This window comes from Lithobates pipiens, unplaced genomic scaffold, assembly GCF_037356315.1.
Source record: "Lithobates pipiens isolate NorthernLeopardFrog02 unplaced genomic scaffold, aLitPip1_a1.2 Scaffold_19, whole genome shotgun sequence".
Taxonomy (NCBI): Eukaryota; Metazoa; Chordata; class Amphibia; order Anura; family Ranidae; genus Lithobates; species Lithobates pipiens.
Window position 1 is genome coordinate 300490286 of NW_027507764.1, and position 21273 is coordinate 300511558.

General features: G+C 42.4%; 1 protein-coding gene across 1 annotated transcript in view; it reads left to right on the top strand.

The window, feature by feature from the left end:
• Positions 1 to 5878: 5878 nt before the first annotated feature.
• Positions 5879 to 21273, top strand: part of MARCHF11 (membrane associated ring-CH-type finger 11) — a 183151-nt gene continuing 167756 nt past the window's right edge. Inside the window, exon 1 of the mRNA XM_077493945.1 lies at positions 5879 to 6196. Within this exon, the coding sequence (XP_077350071.1) occupies positions 5993 to 6196 (204 nt within the window). The 5' untranslated portion in view covers positions 5879 to 5992. The remainder of the gene's footprint in view (positions 6197 to 21273) is intronic.

The window sequence follows — 21273 nt, forward strand, 5'->3', positions numbered from 1 at the left end:
AGGGTGATGTATGGTGAGAGATGTGAGTGTTGTGTAGAGTATACAGTGCTGTATATAAGTTGAGGGTGATGTATGGTGAGTGGTGTGTAGTGTATACAGTGCTCTATAGACAGAGGTGGAGGGTGATGTATGGTGAGTGATGTGAGTGGTGTGTAGTGTATACAGTGCTGTTTATAGGTGGAAGATGATGTATGGTGAGTGGTGTGTAGTGTATACAGTGCTGTGTATAGGTGGAGGGTGATGTATGGTGAGTGGTGTGTAGTGTATACAGTGCTGTGCATAGGTGGATGGTGATGTATGGTGAGTGGTGTGTAGTGTATACAGTGCCGTGTATATGTGAAGGGTGATGTATGGTGAGTGGTGTGTAGTGTATGCAGTGCTGTATATATGTGGATGGTGATGTATGATGAGTGATGTGTAGAGTATACAGTGCTGTATATAGGTGGAGAGTGATTTATGGTGAGTGGTGTGTAGAGTATACAGTGCTGTATATAGGGTGAGGGTGATGTATGGTGAGTGATGCGAGTGGTGTGTAGAGTATACAGTGCTCTATATAGGTGGAGGGTGATGTATGGTGAGTGATGTGAGTGGTGTGTAGAGTATACAGTGCTGTATATAGGTGGAGGGTGATGTATGGTGAGAGATGTGAGTGGTGTGTAGAGTGCTGTATATAGGTGGAGGGTGATGTATGGTGAGTGATGTGTAGAGTATACAGTGCTGTATATAGGTGGAGAGTGATTTATGGTGAGTGGTGTGTAGAGTATACAGTGCTGTATATAGGTGGAGGGTGATGAATGGTGAGTGATGTGAGTGGTGTGTAGTGTATGCAGTGCTGTATATAGGTGGAGGGTGATGTATGGTGAGTGGTGTGTAGAGTATACAGTGCTGTATATCGGTGGAGCGTGATGTATGGTGAGTGGTGTGAGTGGTGTGTAGTGTATACAGTGCTCCATATAGGTGGAGGGTGATGTATGGTGAGTGATGTGAGTGATGTGTAGAGTATACAGTGCTGTATATAGGTGGAGGTTGTTGTATGGTGAGTGGTGTGTAGAGTATAAAGTGCTCTATATAGGTGTAGGGTGATGTATGGTGAGTGATGTGAGTAGTGTGTAGAGTATACAGTGCTGTATATAGGCGGAGGGTGATGTATGGTGAGTGGTGTGTAGTGTTTACAGTGCTCTATAGACATAGGTGGAGTGATGTATGGTGAGTGATGTGAGTTATGTGTAGAGCATACATTGCTGTGTATAGTTGGAGGGTGATGTATGGTGAGTGATGTGAGTTATGTGTAGAGTATACATTGCTGTATATAGGTGGAGGGTGATGTATGGTGAGTGTAGTGTAGAGTATACAGTGCTGTATATATTTGGAGGGTGATGTATGGTGAGTGGTGTGTAGTGTATACAGTGCTCTATATAGGTGGAGGGTGATGTATGGTGAGTGATGTGAGTGTTGTGTAGAGTATACAGTGCTGTATATAGGTGAAGTGTGATGTATGGTGAGTGGTGTATACAGTGCTCTATAGACATAGGTGGAGGGTGATGTATGGTTAGTGATGTGAGTCGCGTGTAGAGTATACAGTACTGTATATAGGTGGAGGGTGATGTATGGTGAGTGGTGTGTAGTGTATACAGTGCTCTATAGACATACGTGGAGGGTGATGTATGCTGAGTGATGTGAGTGGTGTGTAGTGTATACAGTGCTGTATATAGTTGGATGGTGATGCATGGTGAGTGATGTGAGTGGTGTGTAGCGTATAAAGTGCTGTATATAGGTGGAGGGTGATATATGGTGAGTGGTGTGTAGTGTATACAGCGCTCTATAGACATAGGTGGAAGGTGATGTATGGTGAGTGATGTGAGTTATGTGTAGAGTATACATTGCTGTGTATAGTTGGAGGGTGATGTATGGTGAGTGATATGAGTTATGTGTAGAGTATACATTGCTGTGTATAGTTGGAGGGTGATGTATGGTGAGTGATGTGAGTTATGTGTAGCGTATACATTGCTGTATATAGGTGGAGGGTGATGTATGGTGAGTGATGTGTAGAGTATACAGTGCTGTATATAGGTGGAGGGTGATGTATGGTGAGTGATGTAAGTGGTGTGTAGTGTATACAGTGCTCTATATAGGTGGAGGGTGATGTATGGTGAGTGATGCGAGTGGTGTGTAGAGTATACAGTGCTGTATATAGGTGGAGGGTGGTGTATGGTGAGTGGTGTGTAGTGTATACAGTGCTCTATATAGGTGGAGGGTGATGTATGGTGAGTTATGGAAGTGTTGTGTAGAGTATACAGTGCTGTATATAGGTGGAGGGTGATGTATGGTGAGTGATGTGTAGAGTATACAGTGCTGTATATAGGTGGATGGTGATGTATGGTGAGTGGTGTGTACTGTATACAGTGCTCTATAGACATAGGTGGAGGGTGATGTATGGTGAGTGATGTGAGTCATGTGTAGAGTATACAGTGCTGTATATAGGTGGAGGGTAATGTATGGTGAGTGGTGTGTAGAGTATACAGTGCTGTATATAGGTGGAGGGTGATGTATGGTGAGTGATGTGAGTGGTGTGTAGAGTATACAGTGCAGTATAAAGGTGGAGGGTAATGTATGGTGAGTGGTGTGTAGTGTATACAGTGCTCTATAGACATAGGTGGAGGGTGATGTATGATGAGTGAAGTGTAGTGTATACATAGCTGTATTGTATAAAGGTGGAGGGTGATGTATGGTGAGTGATGTGAGTGGTGTGTAGAGTATATGGTGCTGTATATAGGTGGAGGGTGATGTATGGTGAGTGGTGTGTAGTGTATACAGTGCTCTATAGACATAGGTGGAGGGTGATGTATGGTGAGTGATATGAGTGGTGTGTAGTGTATACAGTGCTGTTTATAGGTGGAGGATGATGTATGGTGAGTGGTGTGTAGTGTATACAGTGCTGTGTATAGGTGGAGGGTGATGTATGGTGAGTGGTGTGTAGTGTATACAGTGCTGTGTATAGGTGGAAGGTGATGTATGGTGAGTGGTGTGTAGTGTATACAGTGCCGTGTATATGTGGAGGGTGATGTATGGTGAGTGGTGTGTAGTGTATGCAGTGCTGTATATAGGTGGAGGGTGATGTATGGTGAGTGATGTGTAGAGTATACAGTGCTGTATATAGGTGGAGAGTGATTTATGGTGAGTGATGTGTAGAGTATACAGTGCTGTATATAGGTGGAGGGTGATGTATGGTGAGTGATGTGAGTGGTGTGTAGAGTATACAGTGCTGTATATAGGTGGAGGGTGATGTATGGTGAGTGATGCGAGTGGTGTGTAGAGTATACAGTGCTCTATATAGGTGGAGGGTGATGTATGGTGAGTGATGTGAGTGGTGTGTAGAGTATACAGTGCTGTATATAGGTGGAGGGTGATGTATGGTGAGAGATGTGAGTGGTGTGTAGAGTATACAGTGCTGTATATAAGTTGAGGGTGATGTATGGTGAGTGATGTGAGTGGTGTGTAGAGTATACAGTGCTGTATATAAGTTGAGGGTGATGTATGGTGAGTGATGTGAGTGGTGTGTAGAGTATACAGTGCTGTATAAAGGTGGAAGGTGATGTATGGTGAGTGATGTGAGTGGTGTGTAGAGTATAGAGTGCTGTATATAGGTGGAGGGTGATGTGTGGTGAGTGATGTGAGTGGTGTGTAGTGTATACAGTGCTCTATAGACATAGGTGGAGGGTGATGTATGGTTAGTGATGTGAGTGGTGTGTAGAGTATACATTGCTGTATATAGGTGGAGGGTGATGTATGGTGAGTGGTGTGTAGTGTATACATGGCTGTATATAGGTGGAGGGTGATGTATGGTGAGTGGTGTGTAGCGTATAAAGTGCTGTATATAGGTGGAGGGTGATATATGGTGAGTGGTGTGTAGTGTATACAGTGCTCTATAGACATAGGTGGAGGGTGATGTATGGTGAGTGATGTGAGTTATGTGTAGAGTATACATTGCTGTATATCGGTGGAGGGTGATGTATGGTGAGTGATGTGAGTGGTGTGTAGAGTATACAGTGCTGTATATAGGTGGAGGGTGATGTATGGTGAGAGATGTGAGTGTTGTGTAGAGTATACAGTGCTGTATATAAGTTGAGGGTGATGTATGGTGAGTGGTGTGTAGTGTATACAGTGCTCTATAGACAGAGGTGGAGGGTGATGTATGGTGAGTGATGTGAGTGGTGTGTAGTGTATACAGTGCTGTTTATAGGTGGAAGATGATGTATGGTGAGTGGTGTGTAGTGTATACAGTGCTGTGTATAGGTGGAGGGTGATGTATGGTGAGTGGTGTGTAGTGTATACAGTGCTGTGCATAGGTGGATGGTGATGTATGGTGAGTGGTGTGTAGTGTATACAGTGCCGTGTATATGTGAAGGGTGATGTATGGTGAGTGGTGTGTAGTGTATGCAGTGCTGTATATATGTGGATGGTGATGTATGATGAGTGATGTGTAGAGTATACAGTGCTGTATATAGGTGGAGAGTGATTTATGGTGAGTGGTGTGTAGAGTATACAGTGCTGTATATAGGGTGAGGGTGATGTATGGTGAGTGATGCGAGTGGTGTGTAGAGTATACAGTGCTCTATATAGGTGGAGGGTGATGTATGGTGAGTGATGTGAGTGGTGTGTAGAGTATACAGTGCTGTATATAGGTGGAGGGTGATGTATGGTGAGAGATGTGAGTGGTGTGTAGAGTGCTGTATATAGGTGGAGGGTGATGTATGGTGAGTGATGTGTAGAGTATACAGTGCTGTATATAGGTGGAGAGTGATTTATGGTGAGTGGTGTGTAGAGTATACAGTGCTGTATATAGGTGGAGGGTGATGTATGGTGAGTGATGTGAGTGGTGTGTAGAGTATACAGTGCTGTATATAAGTGGAGGGTGATGTATGGTGAGTGATGCGAGTGGTGTGTAGAGTATACAGTGCTCTATATAGGTGGAAGGTGATGTATGGTGAGTGATGTGAGTGGTGTGTAGAGTATACAGTGCTGTATATGGTGGAGGGTGATGTATGGTGAGAGATGTGAGTGGTGTGTAGAGTATACAGTGCTGTATATAAGTTGAGGGTGATGTATGGTGAGTGATGTGAGTGGTGTGTAGAGTATACAGTGCTGTATATAGGTGGAGGGTGATGTATGGTGAGTGATGTGAGTGGTGTGTAGAGTATAGAGTGCTGTACATAGGTGGAGGGTGATGTGTGGTGAGTGATGTGAGTGGTGTGTAGTGTATACAGTGCTCTATAGACATAGGTGGAGGGTGATGTATGGTTAGTGATGTGAGTGGTGTGTAGAGTATACATTGCTGTATATAGGTGGAGGGTGATGTATGGTGAGTGGTGTGTAGTGTATACATTGCTGTATATAGGTGGAGGGTGATGTATGGTGAGTGGTGTGTAGAGTATACAGTGCTCTATAGACATAGGTGGAGGGTAATGTATGGTTAGTGATGTGAGTGGTGTGTAGAGTATACATTGCTGTATATAGGTGGAGGTTGATGTATGGTGAGTGGTGTGTAGTGTATACAGTGCTGTATATAGGTGGAGGGTGATGTATGGTGAGTGGTGTGTAGTGCATACAGTGCTGTATATAAGTGGAGGGTGATGTATGGTTAGTGGTGTGTAGAGTATACAGTGCTCTATAGACATAGGTGGAGGGTGATGTATGGTGAGTGATGTGAGTGGTGTGTAGAGTATACAGTGCTGTGTATAGGTGGAGGGTGATGTATGGTGAGTGATGTGTAGTGTATACAGTGCCGTATAGACATAGGTGGAGGGTGATGTATGGTGAGTGATGTGAGTGGTGTGTAGTGTCAGGCAGGCTCCTCCCCCCCCCCCCCCCGCTCATGTCTCATCAGATGATTTGCTGCCTCCCCCAGTGATGGAGCCGGACACACAGTGACCCCGCACCGCTCTCTGGTGTCACACAGCCGGCCACAGCGATCACATTGGAGCCGGATAGCGGGATGCGGGGTGACAAGGCGGAGGATGATCCGGGGGATGAGGATAAACAAGAGCCGGAGAAGAAGGAGGAGGACGGGCAGGAGTCGGTGTGTGTTGGCGGAGGAGCATCTTCTGGGGCAGACAGCAGCACGGACTCGGAGAGTGTAGAGAGCGGAGATACTCCCAGCCCTCCGACCTGTAAGATCTGCTTCCAGGGCCCTGAGCAGGTAATAGTGTCATCATGCTGGGACATCATTGTCCACCCTTCTGTGTGCTGGCCTGTCACCTGTGTCCAGGATGGAGGCTCCTAATTAGATGTCAGCTCCTCTCTACACATCTGTCACCCTTTTCATGTCCCCTCACTTTCATCCTTCCACATCCTCCTCTCACAGTCCTGAATCTTCATTATCCCAACTTTGTCCCATCATTACATAAAGCATGACATGATCCTGCAGCCCCTCTACCTGGGAGTATGTTCTCATCTATACCAAGCTTCTGTCATCCCCAGTACTGGGGGAAGGGGATTCAATAAAGCTCTAAGGCCCCATGTACATCTCACAATTTGGGATCACTGGCGGAATCACTGCGATTCTGCCCGAAATCCCAAATCGCATGGCAATCACAGCACTTTGCACTGCGCTCATTGTCCTTCAATGGCAGCCCAAATGTGATGCGATTCTACTGCGATTGTCATTCAGCGATCACACCTCCACAAATCGGGCAAAGCACGCCGCCCAAAAAGGAGCAGGAGCTTCTTTTCAGGCAACAAACACGCATAGGGCGGCCCACCAGAGCGAATGGACTGCCGTATGAGCGAAACCATGTGAAAATCACAATGTCAAAATCGCACATCGGGAACGCTCGTTCTCACTATGCAATTAGGTGAATGGGGACTTTTCTGGCAGTATGGTCCTTTAAAATGGCCTGCATCAGATTAAAAAAAATCCCTGCTGCCTGTTTCAGTAACTTTAGGTATTACTTAATTGGAAGTAAACACATTGATTGAACAGCTTTTCAAAACAGTTACATTCAAGGCATGCCATGAATGGTAACTGTCACAGTTGCTGGTGCTTTCAGGTGAACTGTCAAGCCATCAAATGGTCAAACTAGTCACATGTGCAGCATCATGGCAGAGGCTATAGGAAGGTTTTTTTTGCACTCTAATAGCGCCACATATACAAAGTAACACTTTTACTGCTCCAGATTCAAAAATAATTAATTCCAGTTCATAGATTGTGAAATTGGAGGTAATTAAAGCAGAACTAAGCCCATCGATTTAGCAGTTTTAAAAAAGCAGTTCCTGCTGGGAATGTAAAGTAGCTGTCACATTGCTTGTGCTATCAGCCAAACTGTCTAACCATCAAACGACTGATGTCATAACTAATCACATGTGTAGCATCATGGCAGTTACAGATCAAACTGAGGCCAAGATGGCACCTTCCTTGGCAGAAAATCATAGGAGGGTTACGTTCCGCTTTAAGACCAATTGAAATGCGGTGTACAGAGACAGGCATAGTGCCTGTCTCTGTACACTGTGTTGCAGGCGGCACATTTGCTGCCCCTAGCTCTCTTCAGCTGTCACTGGTTGTGAAGGATGCTGTCAGATTTACAGCCAACAGCCTCCTATCATCTATTGATATTAATAGTGGGTAGAGCCTGATGGAGGGAAAGCTGAGACACTCGGGCTTCATCAGGTCCACTCTCTTCTTGTGTTTGACAGCTGGCAGTGGCCATATTCTTTAGCCAATAGCTGACTGACTATAGATGATGATCCACCCATTGCCTGCTGCTAATCACAAGGGGAGAGGACCTGATGGGGGGCTAGTGTTTCAGCTTTCCCATCAGGCTCCTCCCACAAAACCCTTTGGAGACTGCACTGTCTTTGTGACAGCTGACAGCTGTGGAGCCTGCACTGAAGATCGGGTATCTTTAGTGCCTGTCCACACAGGGGTGGCTTCAAAGTCATCCGACTCTCGCCTGACTCTGAAGCCGCCCCGTACAGAGCGACTTCAGCGCGGCTTGCAAAACGTCTTCTATACTGAAGTCAATGCAAGCCAGTCCGAAGTCACCCCAAAGTAGTACAGGAACCTTTTTCTAAGTTGGAGCGACTTGAGTCACTCTTATTAGAATAGTTTCATTGTACTCAATGGAACGGGACTTGTCAGGCTGACAAGTCGCCTGACAGGTCGCCCCTGTGTGAACAAGCACTTATAGACACTCCAGTGCTCCTCCACGTGAAGTGCATGCCCCGAATTCATGCACCTGTACAGGCATTTTTGAGCTTTTTTGCAGCATCCTAGGCTTGGGCATTTGTTAACCACTTCCAGCCCAGGCCTATTCTAGCATGCCTTTCCTTCATGTAAAAATGATTTTTTTGCTAGAAAATTACTCAGAACCGCCAAATATTACATTTTTTTTTATTTAGTAGATATCCTAGGGAATAAAATGGCAGTCGTTGCAATATTTTATGTCACACAACATTTGGCAGCAGTTTTTAGTGCATAGTGAATAGTGCATGACAGGTCCTCTTTACAGAGAGATCGTGGGTCTATAAGACCCCACATCTCTCCTCTAGGCTAGAAAGCCTGTGATAAAAAAAACAATAATCTCAGCCTTTCTAGCTAAAGGCTAGAAGTGACGTCATAATGTCACGCCTGGCCTCCTAAGGTCATAGAGATGGCGGGGGACCATCTGGTCCTCAGTCGGCTCTATGATAAACGGCCACCGTCGGCCAATTCATTCTCCAGCTCGCACGGGAGGTAGAAGCACTGGAGAGCGGCGGGGGGGGGGAGGGGGGGGTCAAGTGGCTGAACAGCCATTATGAATGTTTTTACTTTGCAAGGGATCGCTGGCAGAAAGAAAAAGATCTCTCAATGATGCCTGCAGCTGCAGGCATCATTCAGATGTCTCCACTCAAAGTCCAGGACGTCAATGGAAAGCTAATTACTATGAAAAAAATGTGATATGCACATTTTTGAGGATTTTCAGATGCGACCATTGAAGTCTAGTGGGGCTAAAACCACTTTAAGCTTGTAGCTCAAAAGAAGCTCATGTACATATTGGCTACAAGCCTCAAGCATTCATGTGTGAACAGGCACTAATGAAAAACATGGCATTTTGAATGTTGAATGTTTTGGGGCTTCAAGTTACAAAATACTCAGGTGTGAATGGGGTCTAAGAAGGGTCCAGTGATACAACAGGTTATGACAGTTGGGGGTGAAATGATGGAGAAAGTAAAATTCCAGTTGTAAGGTAGAGGTAGGATGGGTTTCCATAAAAAAGAAGAGTTTTCAAGGATTGCCTGAGGGTGGACAGAGTAGAAGATATCCAGAGGGATTGGGGAGGGAGTTCCATCCTCAGCGTATACTCAGAATGTTATCAGACTCATCAAAAGCTCAGACTCTTCTTTAACTTTAGCTGCAAATCATGAATGAGAAAACATAATAATGTTGTTTTACCAGTGGTTGTATGTATGTTAATGATCTGACTTGCTTTTAGATCTCATTCTCAGGCCAGGTGTACTGCTCAAGGCATGACTATACAGTGGTAAAATCCAATGCGGGTTCACTATGTGTTTGCTTAATAAAAGATTCATAAAATGAAAGTGGAGCCATTGCTTATGGCATCCAATAAAATGTGTAGGTTGAGAAGTGAATTTCAGCATGCCATTGGTTGCACCTTCCCTGTACTCCATTGTTTATACATGAAGCCCAATGTCTAATGGTGGCCATACACACTTCAATTTTATTATCCTGTCAATGTGCGATTCAATCAAAGTGATCGAAACAGCAAACAATCGAATAGTCATAACTGTTTCTCTGATCGATTTAGACACAATTTAGATCAGAATCAATCAAACTGAGTTTGTCGGCTAGGGCGAAAAATGAACGATTATGTTGTATCGATCAGCAGTACTGAGATGCTTTTTCATAAAATCGATCGTAGTTTGATCAATCAGATTATGAGATTGCATGGTAAAAACAGGGATGCAAGTGATACATTATGATCGTATCTTTGAAATATCGATCGAAATCCACTTCACGTGTGTGAATGGGTTGTCAACTAAAGATTGATTATACTTATTGCTAAAGATGGGAAAATAAATTGATCATTTATCGAAGCATAGATGGCCACCATAAACATGGCAATAGAAGGACTAACTATAATGTACAAAGAGCACTTAGCCATAGCAACTAGGGCTTAGTTTACTGTTGTCAGATTTAAGCACTGATTTATTGGCAGGGGTTAATGCATTTTGAACTTTCCCTTTCTAAATAGGCCCAGATAATTCCTTTATGTAAGCTAAAGGAGTATTAGGTTTGTGTTGTCTGTTATATGTTAAAAATATGACACTGACTCTCCTGCACTGACTGTGACGCTTGAATATGTGGATAGTTCATAGAATTCTTGTCTGTTCATTGACTTTTGTCGAGTACCAAAAAAGCCAAAGAATGTCGTAGTCTTGATATCCTTTTAGAGTGAACCTGACCTGGCCTTAAAGGTTTCTCAATCAATAACACTGCTGAATTATAGGAACCTTGTGGTGCAATCACTTAAAGTAATCTCCAAATTGGCCCCTGTATCCATGTGGAGCCCCTTGAATCCTTTGTTCAGGCTGTATAATAGGGGCCCCAGAGTTCCCTACAGGTCAAGTCCCACTCTTCCCTTACTTATAGGCCACCACATCATCAAATGCTAGAGCAGCTTTTCTCAACCTTTTAACACGGAGGATACCTTGAAACAACTTTCCAGTCTCAGGGAACCTCTGCTGATAGTTACTATATCTACCGCTCATGGTACATAGTGTGATGGTCATTGGGGAGAATGCTCCTTACATTTGTGATCACTGGGGAGAATTTCCCCCATGCACAAATAGATAAAAAGAAAACTTTTGTCAGCAGTTACCTATCTAAAAGACAGAAATTGCTCATTGCTCAAGGAACACTTAGCAACTTCAGGAGGCATCTTAGGGTCCTTTCACACGGTGCAGTGCTGGATATCCACTTGCTCAGCGGGGATCACCGGAGCGATCTCCGCTGAGCAGGAAGATGACAGATCTGTCTCTGCACACTGCGCATGGACGGACCTGTCACAGTGCGGCTCTCCCCTATGGGAGATCGGGTGACGACAGACCGCAGTGTCCGTCGTCATCCGATCGGATCCGATGACGGATGGAAAAATAGCTTTTTCCTCCGTCACACTTTTTCGGATCGGAGCGGGTCAGATGTCAGCGGACTTATCACTGCTGACATCCAACGCTCCATAGACCTCTATGGAGCATCTGTTCAGGTCCGCCTGAAAAACTGACAGGCGGACTTGAAGGGATCGTCCTTGTGAAAGAGGCCTTAGGGTTACATGGAACTCTGGTTGAGAAATGCTGTGCTGGAGCCTGTACAGCAGGGGTCTCAAACTGGCGGCCCATGATTCATTGCAAGGCTGACAGTTACAAGCATGACTCCCACAGGCAGAAGCATGATGGGACTTGTAGTTCACAACAGCTGGAGGGCCATTTTCAGACCCCTGCTGTACAGCCTACTGATATTCTGACATTTGACCGTTGAATGAGGGGAAGCAGAGCTTGGGGTTAGGAGGAAACCGGGTATAATCTTGACTTTGGTCTTACTTACAACTTGGATTTGAAATCTATGGGACACAAGGATGAAGAACAACAAGAACCACAAGGTCCTGCACTTTGGCACTCTTGATACCTTTTAAACCAGATCAGATTCACCGTAAATGGAGTTTTGGGCATATGTAGATCAGCATCATGCTTATACCCTGTGTTTGTAATGGCTTTGTGTTTTTTTTTTTTTTTTTTGGTGATTTACACAGTGGGGTTGATTTACTAAAACTGGAGAGTGCAGAATCTGGTGCAGCTGTGGATGATAGCAAATCAGCTTCTAACGTCAGCTTGTTTAATTAAGCTTTGACAAAAAACAAAACAAAAAAAACCTTTAAGCTGATTGGTGTCTATGCACAGCTGCATCGGATTATGCACTCTCCAGCTTTAGTAAACCAGCCCCAGTTTACAGTACTTTCAGGACTAGTGTGTTACTCCATAGTCCATACATGGCAAATAGATTCCGGTCACTGGAGAGATGGAGGCAAGTGTCAATTGTTTAGATTGTGATGCAAATTCCATTTTTGTACAGTTGCAGCACTCATTGGTCAAGCATCTTATTAGGAAAATGAATAAGTGTGGTCTGATTCTGCTGGCTATTATTGCTTTTTATAATGCCCTGAAATGCATTTCATAGATGTACATAGAAAACATTGATATACATGGTGAATGATGTCTGTGAAAGTAAAAAGAAAACTGTGATTGAAGGTTAATGAGAATCAGCACCCAGGACAGCTCTCACACTCAAAGACTGCTGGCCTGGATTTTTTTTTTCTCACTGGTCTATATTAAACATGGATATAAGGGAATGATTAGCATGACTCTAAGTATCCTATAATAGCAGTTACTCAGTGTGTTATTTTCCATTTGATTTGGAAGTATTGGTATACAAATCGTTTTTTGAAGACAGTGTTGTACCTTAGTGTGCTTTAATGTAAAACTTTCTGCTTCTATTTTGACTAATGTTTGCTGAACAATGATTTTGTCCTTGTAAATTTAGAATCCTGTAGTAAATATACAACCAAGTGATAAAACTTAAAGGATATGGTAAACAAACCCGTGGAAGATGTTTTAGATTTATTCAAAAGCAAAAATAGCAACAAAAAAAAAAATGCTTTAAAAACACCTTAAACAAGGACATTTGTGCTCTGCACCTTTGTGTATATTAAAGCAGAGGCAATAATGAAAGTTACACTCCAGTCAAAATAGAAAAAATGAATCTGAACTTTGGACATTAAGGCTGGGTTCACATATGAGAACGCAGCAGCTCACAGCACGGGTCCGGTGCGCCCTTGTTCATCTTTTCAGGTTCGAATTTTTGTCTGAATTCGGACTCAAAACGGACCAAAAGACGCACAGGATTCCTTTGCAAATCGCACAGACACTGCAGGATATGTGAACCGGCTCCATAGAGAGCTGGTCACAATCTCCTGCTGGGCAGGGGGACCCTGCATCCATTTCACACTAGTGTGAACCCAGCCTAAAGTGAAACTTCAGTCATTTTTTCAATTTTCCATCTATCAAATATTCTGCCCTTATTGTTTTAAATTTGGATAGTAAAACATTTTTATTTCTGGTAGTAAATACCTTATACAGCCCCCTTGTGTCTGTGTAAAACCTGGAAGTGAACAGACAGCAGTAGGGATGCACTGAAATTTCAGTGGCCGAAAATTGTGGAAAATTGTGTTTTCGCCACATTGACCAAAGGAAAATATTGCCGATAATAGAGATGAAAATTGGGCTGGGACTGGGCGGGCCCCCGCCCCCTGGTGCCACCCATTGAAGGGGCGTCTTCCTGGCCTGCCCCAGTTTGCCATCCTTCTCTCGTCCCTCCCACAGAGCAGCGATCTCCGTGTGTCACGGAGCTGAATTGCACAGGCCACAGTAACAATGTCCCGCCTCCCGTGACAGACGACACACTTTGACCATCTCTTGTAGTATATCTGCAGTCTCTGACCATCTCCTTTATTATGTCTGCAATCTCTGACCATCTCCTTTATTATGTCTGCAGTCTTTGACCATCTCCTGTATCAGATGGTTAGAGACCGAGGACATGATACAAGAGGTGGTTAGAGACCGGGGACATGATACAAGAGATGGTTAGAGACTGGAGACATGATACAAGAGATGGTTAGAGACTGGGGACATGATACAAGAGATGGTTAGAGACTGGGGACATGATACAAGAGATGGTTAGAGACCGGGGACATGATACAAGAGATGGTTAGAGACTGGGGACATGATACAAGAGATGGTTAGAGACTGGGGACATGATACAAGAGATGGTTAGAGACCGGGGACATGATACAAGAGATGGTTAGAGACTGGGGACATGATACAAGAGATGGTTAGAGATTGTAGACTGAATTTTCTTGAGCTTTTCTTGCACCAAAGGTGCCAATAATGGCCAACAATAAATTCATATTAATTTAAATTGATGATATTAATTAAAAAGTTAAATATAATACAATTGTATATAAAAATATAAATATTTTTTTAAAACTGTTTATTTTCGGTATTGGTTTTGGTTTTCGGCCTAGTGCATCCTTCATTTTGGGTTTCGGCACCAATTTTCCATTCAATACACCCCTAGACAGCAGATTCAGTTGCCCACAGTTAAAATGCATGCATCCAGACTCAGTGGAGGGAGATTTCTGCAGAATATATGGCAAGTACAGATTCACAGTTTATATAAAATAATGTGCAAAGTGGATGGAGAGAAGTTTCAAAATTGCAACTATGTTTTTATTACAAATTATGTGAGCAGACTGCCGTTCCTCTTTAAGCCTCACTGTATCTCCCCACCTACTAATTGCCTTGTTAGTTTTCAAACATTCAAATTTTTAAACCCCTTTTAGTTACTTAGGTCTCAATCTGTACACCTGTGTGAAGGGCTCTTTTTGCCTGCATGAGATGTGCAGGTGCTCTTATGGAATGTAGGTGCTATATGAACAAATGGCAACCACCCCAACCTATATCTAGCCTTTGCAGCAAGGATTCCGTGGACGAACAACACACATCAAAAACAAACAAAAAATCTCAGCTCACTTACCAGCCAGCCTGCAACAAACCACATTAACCCTGTTCAATGGTTCACAATAAAAAAAAGGGATTTAGTCGCACACATTTGCAAACATATGGGTTAGCCGCAGTGTCCACATCAAGGCACCCCAGTGTACTGCAGTCCTAAGTCTATAATTTTGAGAATCTCCCAAGTTGGAGCACATATATAGCAGTGGATAGATTAAGAGCGGGTTTGCCAAGAGGGAGCCCACCTTGTCCGAGTAGACATGAGTGGGATTGGTTACATGTGGATACATGGAATACTTGTGCGTCCCAATGCGGTCAAGACAGCATGGGTGTACAGATAGATACAGCCATATGATTAAGACCTGAAATCCATTGCCACATGACATCCTGGTCCTAAGTCTTCTTTCTTCCTCAATGCAGAACAGAAGAGACCTTTGTTTGCTCACTTCACTGCTTGGGTGACATGGATACTTCCTAATGTCTGTGGGGTCATCTGAGGTCCTGCAGACTGAAGTGGGCTGACGAGGTCACAAACTGCTGTGCTGGATGAACGATTTCCATTTTTGGAAGAGGTGTTGTTGGTGGGTGACATGTGATGACAGACTGGAAGAACAGCATACTTGCTCAGTACATCAGGCTTCTAGAAATTGCTGTAATGCAAAAGTACCTTCCATTGGTAATCAGATGATGTGAGAACCTCTTACTGGTGATCCAAGAGCTAAGCTGACCATAAGGAAATTTTGTCCAGTTCCTAATAAACCAAGTGAAATTCGCCAACTGCCTCCTGCCCAAAATCCCTTGATTAAAATGTTAAAGAGCCGGGCAGAAAATTGGGGGCCGAGCGGCACCTGCATCTATGCAGATGCGTCGTTGTTTGGGTATTTTGACAGCTGGTGGGGCGGGCTGTCAAAATAAAATAGCTGCAGGATGGGATTTGCCTATTTACACTGTGTAGCATGGATGAGGAAATTTGTTTGGATGAGGAAATTTGTAAAAAGTATCAGTAAAAAAAAAAGGATTCTCGCAGTCTCCAAACCGATTTGAATCTGGCTTAGAATTTTGAATGGGATCAATGATACAGGACGTAGAGAGAAAGAGAGTTACACATCACAGGCTACAGAAATACACCCTTGAGATTGCACAAAGCAAAATAAATGAGACCTGTCAAGATAGACATATAGGAAATGCCATTGCTGAGGCAACCCAAGGTCTACTGGCCTGTCAACTGACCTTACACACCAACTCCCATCATCTTAGTATTTAGTGGGGGAGGTCAAGCAGTTGACCAGCAGCAGCTGTCCCTGACATCCCTGGCACTCTAGCTAAAGGCTTTGGCAATGTAAGAAAAGCTAAGTAACAGGGAAATAATAATAATCATAAAGCTCAAATATAATAGGGTCTCTTAAAAATAAGCTGGATGGATTTTATGATTTTAGCTGAAAGTATTTGCTAGATAGCATTTTGAGCTCATTGATTGGTTTCACTTGTTGCCTTGCTCTTCAATAATTATTTAAAGTAGAATTATTATTTATTATTATAATATAGGATTTTTTATAGCGCTTTCAGTTTGTGCAGCGTTTCACAGTCTAAAGGGAGACAGTACAGTTACAATATAATAAAATACAAGAAGGTCCTGCACATAAGACCTTGCAATATAAAGATCTGTATTCAGACAAAACAAAAAGCAGGCAGACTTGATGGACTACTCGGTCTTTTTTCTGCTGTCACTTTTTATGTTTCTGTATTTCTAAGGGCTATTCATGGACATTAGGCAGAGTTCATCAGATTTGAGAGTGATTTTCCGTAAGAAACTTTATTCCATGAACAGTACAATCTTAAAACGTGTACTTGCAAAATTCACATCTGACATGTCTTGTTATATATATTAAGACGATTCTCCCAGCTACAGAAAATACATATACAGTATGTATTCTCTATTAAGGCCATTTGATAGGCTTAAGATAAATAAATAGACATGCATAGTGGTTGTTCATCCAGCTGTAAATTAAAAATTTCATCTCCTCAGTTCTCTTTTTATGGCGTCATTTGTCAATAAAATACATTTAAAAATAGATTTTTTTTTCAGATTGTAATGAATAGTTTCTTCATGCTGCTGTCATATATGTGTGGGTAGAGTGAAAGGTCAGTCCACCCAGAAATTCCATTTTATTTATAAACTGGGTCGGGTGAGCGTCATACACCGATATCTTAATTCTCTTGGGGAAAGGTGAAATCTCCATGTCATTTTTCTTATCTCCGTTCCCACTTCTTTTATTGCATTCTTCATAATATGGAATACATTAAAAATCTAAAAAGGGGGGTGGGAACCTTTTCAATGACCACTGTAGGTGTGCAGACCCAGGAACTAAAAGAGGTCTTAACACCGGAGACCCTGAAAGATACAACATCTTATTGATTTCATTTTCCAATAGGGTTGCACCGATACTGATATCGGTATTGGTGCCGATATTAGGCATTTTTGCGAGTATCGGTACTTACCAAAATGTTATACAAAACCAATACTGGAAGTGACGTCAGCTTGGACGTGGAAGGCCTCCTCCTCCCCTCTGGCCATCTGTCTCCTCTGGCCCAGGGCTATCTTAAAGCATGGGCAACCTGGGCAGTGCCTATGTTGGCGTGATCTGTAGTGATCCAATCACAAGGCATGGAGAGGAAACTGGTGTGGATCGGAGCAGTACAACTCCAGGTATCCAGATAGGTAACAGTAATTGTTGTACTTGGTGTTAAAAAAATTGTATTGGTGCATCCCTACTTTATAGCATCAAAAATGTAATTGAAGTAATGGGGATTGGCCTTTTTGTATCATATCTGATCAACAGGTTTAATGTGTTCATTCATTCAAATAACCTCTATCAGATGATTGTCTCCAGGAAAATCAATCTGTACAGCTGATTTTTTTTTTTACCAAATGTTATCAGATTAATGATCTTTTTATATGTTTATATTTAAAGTGATCAAATACAATAAAGCCTATTTCTACGTTTTAGAAAATTTTAGAAAGCCCCATCATTTGTTTGTTATGTGTACTTGTTCACACAGCATGCCCAAAAATGTAAAATATTTCTTACCTTTTGGACAGTTTTCAAGAGCAGGTGTCATGGCTGCAAAGGTTTCTTGAATAATGTAAAGCTGGGCACACACTATACGTTTTAAAAAAATGTACAAATCACACAAACCAATACTGGATATAACAAAATAGAAACACATATTAGTTACCCACGTTTGTTACCACAAAGCAGACCATTGCAAAGGCATGGAAGACGCCCTTTCTTTCGCTTGATGAGGTTAAACAACGGGTACATGGTATGAATGAGAAATTAACGGCGATCCTTACAAACATGCACAATACATTTTTTGCATATTTGGTAGCCCTGGCTAGGTCAGTTTTCCCTTTTACAAGTCCACCGATACATTTTCTGGACTTGTAAGGCCTTACCTGGGTTTATCCAAGCTGGTCTCGGACCCCACAGGAGAGGGATTCTGGTCTCTCCCTACTGACCCACTCTTTCTCTTCTTACTTTGTCACCCTTTTTCTCTCTCCAGTGCCCTCCTTGGCGCTACCTACTGATCCTGACCCAAACCACCACGTGATCTGTTCTCCTGTGTTTTAATATCCCCACAAACTATATGCTCTGTTCCTATACAGGCATACATTTGGCCTTTGATATGAGATGGCCCCTTAGTAGCTTCGTAGAGTTTTGGCTCTGCCTTTTAGCTCCATGTATGGAACACAGGTTGACCCTTGGTGCTGCTCTGACCATCATTTTGGTTTTTGTTTACAACTTTATATGGTAAATCTTTTCTGCATACAAATCTAATTTTGGTGCTATTTTGTTTCATCCCCCTTATGGAGCAAACTTTTTTGTTTGGGTCTTATCTCTGGAATTACTTTCTGTTTATTTTTTACATGAGACCTACCCGACTGTTACATAGAGGTTTTGGTTTACTGTTCTTGTTCATGTACCTGTTGTATCTCCTCTATCTTTATTGTCTGAAAACCCTTTCATCTGACATTTTTGGGCCTCAAGAAATGAGATAGCACACCAGTACATAAGGATTGATACATTTTCACATATATACCATAGTTTGTGGACACTAATTTGGGTTATTTTCACCAAAGAAATGTAGCAGAATGCAGTTTGGCCTAAATTTATGGAGAACAATTATTTATTTGCAAAATATTTATAACAGAGACGAATAAAAACGTGTTTTATTTTTCATAATTTAAATTTTCTTTGTTTATTTAGCAAAAAAAAAAAAAAAACAGTGGTGATTAAATACCGCCAGAAAAAAACTCTAGTTTTGTGAACAAAATTATAAAAATTTAGTTTGGGTACAGTTTTTCATGTGCAATTGTCATTCAAAGTGCTACAGCGCTGAAAGCTGAAATTTGGCCTGGGCAGAAAAAGGGTAAAAGTGACATTGAAGTGGTTAACATGCCGTGGAAGAAGTACAGGCTCTATACCCTTAACCTTTTGTTAGGACAGACAGTATTCATATCTAGTTACAATTGATAATGAAGTTCTGCTTGGAGAGTACATGGTTGATAATAGCAAACACAGCTGCCCGCATCCTTATAAACAAAGAAAACTGCTTTTTCCGTGCTGGTGGATCCAGAAAAGAGCATCTATCTAAAAAATGTTAACGGAAATACATTTTTTTTTTTAAGTTATGATTCACGAACAAGGGCATGTAACATATAAAAAATAGGTTTTATCTCAATTTGGCTGCAAATGTGGAAAAACCTGAAAGCATTCTATTGATATTATTACTTATACATTTTGTAATTTTTTTCAATATAGAAGATTGTTAATATCTATGGAACAATATTTCATAGCAAAGATTGATCACAAGTCTGGTAATCACTACCTTTTGCCTATAGGTTACTTTATACTGTAGTATACTGTAGCTCACTTTCTTGTGTCACACAAAGCACATTAAGAAGAATTGGTCACATCTGGGCCCATGAAAGGAAATAAATGTAGATATTCAGCCTTAAATCCAGCCAAACTTTTTTTTTTTTTTTTTAGGTAAAGATAGACTGAGTATAGGTTAGACCATCAAACTTTAATTGGTCCCTTGTGGGAGGTTTTTACTTGCTTTTCTGCTGAGAAAACTGAAAGTGATAGATAGTCTTCCCAATGGAGGCATAGACAGAAAAAAAGTTTATTAGGAATGTAAAGTAATAATTTTTGTAGTCCTTTTTGGTTTTTTTATTGCTGTCTGCTTCCCCCTTGGGAGTTTTCCTTACTATTCTGTCCAGGTGATGGATGTGAGACAAAGCAGGAAGTTGCATTTAAAAACATTTGCATCAGTGGTTCTTACTCTTTTCTGGTCTATGTTTAAAAATGCTTTGGCTGTTGGGCTTTTAGAAGACACTGTCACCTTTTCCATGCTGTGCACAGTGACTGTATATCTGCAAAGGGCATCCCTCGATCCCCATATACTTCCTTGAAGCACCTTGCTGTGTCAGCAAAATGTGACATCATTTGCTTGGACTTGTGATGGTGCTTGGGCCCAGCAATTGGCCTACAGGCACAGTCATAGGGGGGCAGGTTACTTGCCACCTCATACTGGAAGTGCCAGATATTCTCACCAGTTGCAGAAGAGGAAAAAGCTACAACGGGGAGCAGGTGAGGTATTAGGGGACGGAAGAGGTCTCTTGCTAAGCATGGGTGCCTTTCAGGTAAGACTTTCCATTCTCTCAAGGAATGCAAAGTGTTCTCTGATTGGATGGGAAGAGATGGTGAGGTCGCAAATTTCAGATTGTCTAATCAGAGAACATTTTTCATTCATTGGGGAAATTAAAAGTGTTCTCTGAATGGTGCCCATGCCGAATGTGTTCACTAAGCAGCATGGCAGCCTGACAGCCATTTGGCATGGGACCCGAAAACTAAAGACATTCACTTTAGTAATGATAATTGCTATGCAAATTCCATCTTCGATAAAAATCCCACAAGTATGACACATACATATTTATATTGGTTAAAGCCGGACCAGTATAACTATGTAAAAATTGGCATACCTAAACTTAAGCTTTAAAGCCAATCCAGCATAACTGGTTCTCTTCAAATTATGATTGGGCACAATCTTTAAGTAGATTTCCAGGAAAACCAAACTACTGTAAAAAAAAATGCTCCCTCCTAACACCTATTCTGACTAACCTATGAAAGAAAGATCTTATACTCACCTATTTTCAGCCCACTCCATCTGGTCACATGATCCGTCTCCCCTTTGTCAGCAAGTGGCACTGCAGGGGAGAGGAGGGAGCACCAACAACGGATGGGCTATAGGAGCAATGGTAGCCCGTCCATGGGGGGTGCAGGTGCGCTGCCCCCATAATCCATGCGCCCGGCCCCTAATTTACATGCATGGCGCCAATGGGTATTTTTAATTTTTTTTTTTAGAAGCACGCGATTATAGCCGAAGGCTCTAATTGGCTTCAAAAAAGGCCCACCCAGTTGTGTAATAATAGCTAATTAATATTCTCTATTGTCTTCTTGATTCTCCTCTCAGCCAATCCCGGCTAAGGAAGCGGGTCCTGAGACCCGATTGGCCGAAAGGAGAAGTGATCCTATTGGCCACCGAGAAAGGAGACACAAGGGAAGCCGCTTCGCCGAGGAAGGAGGAGAC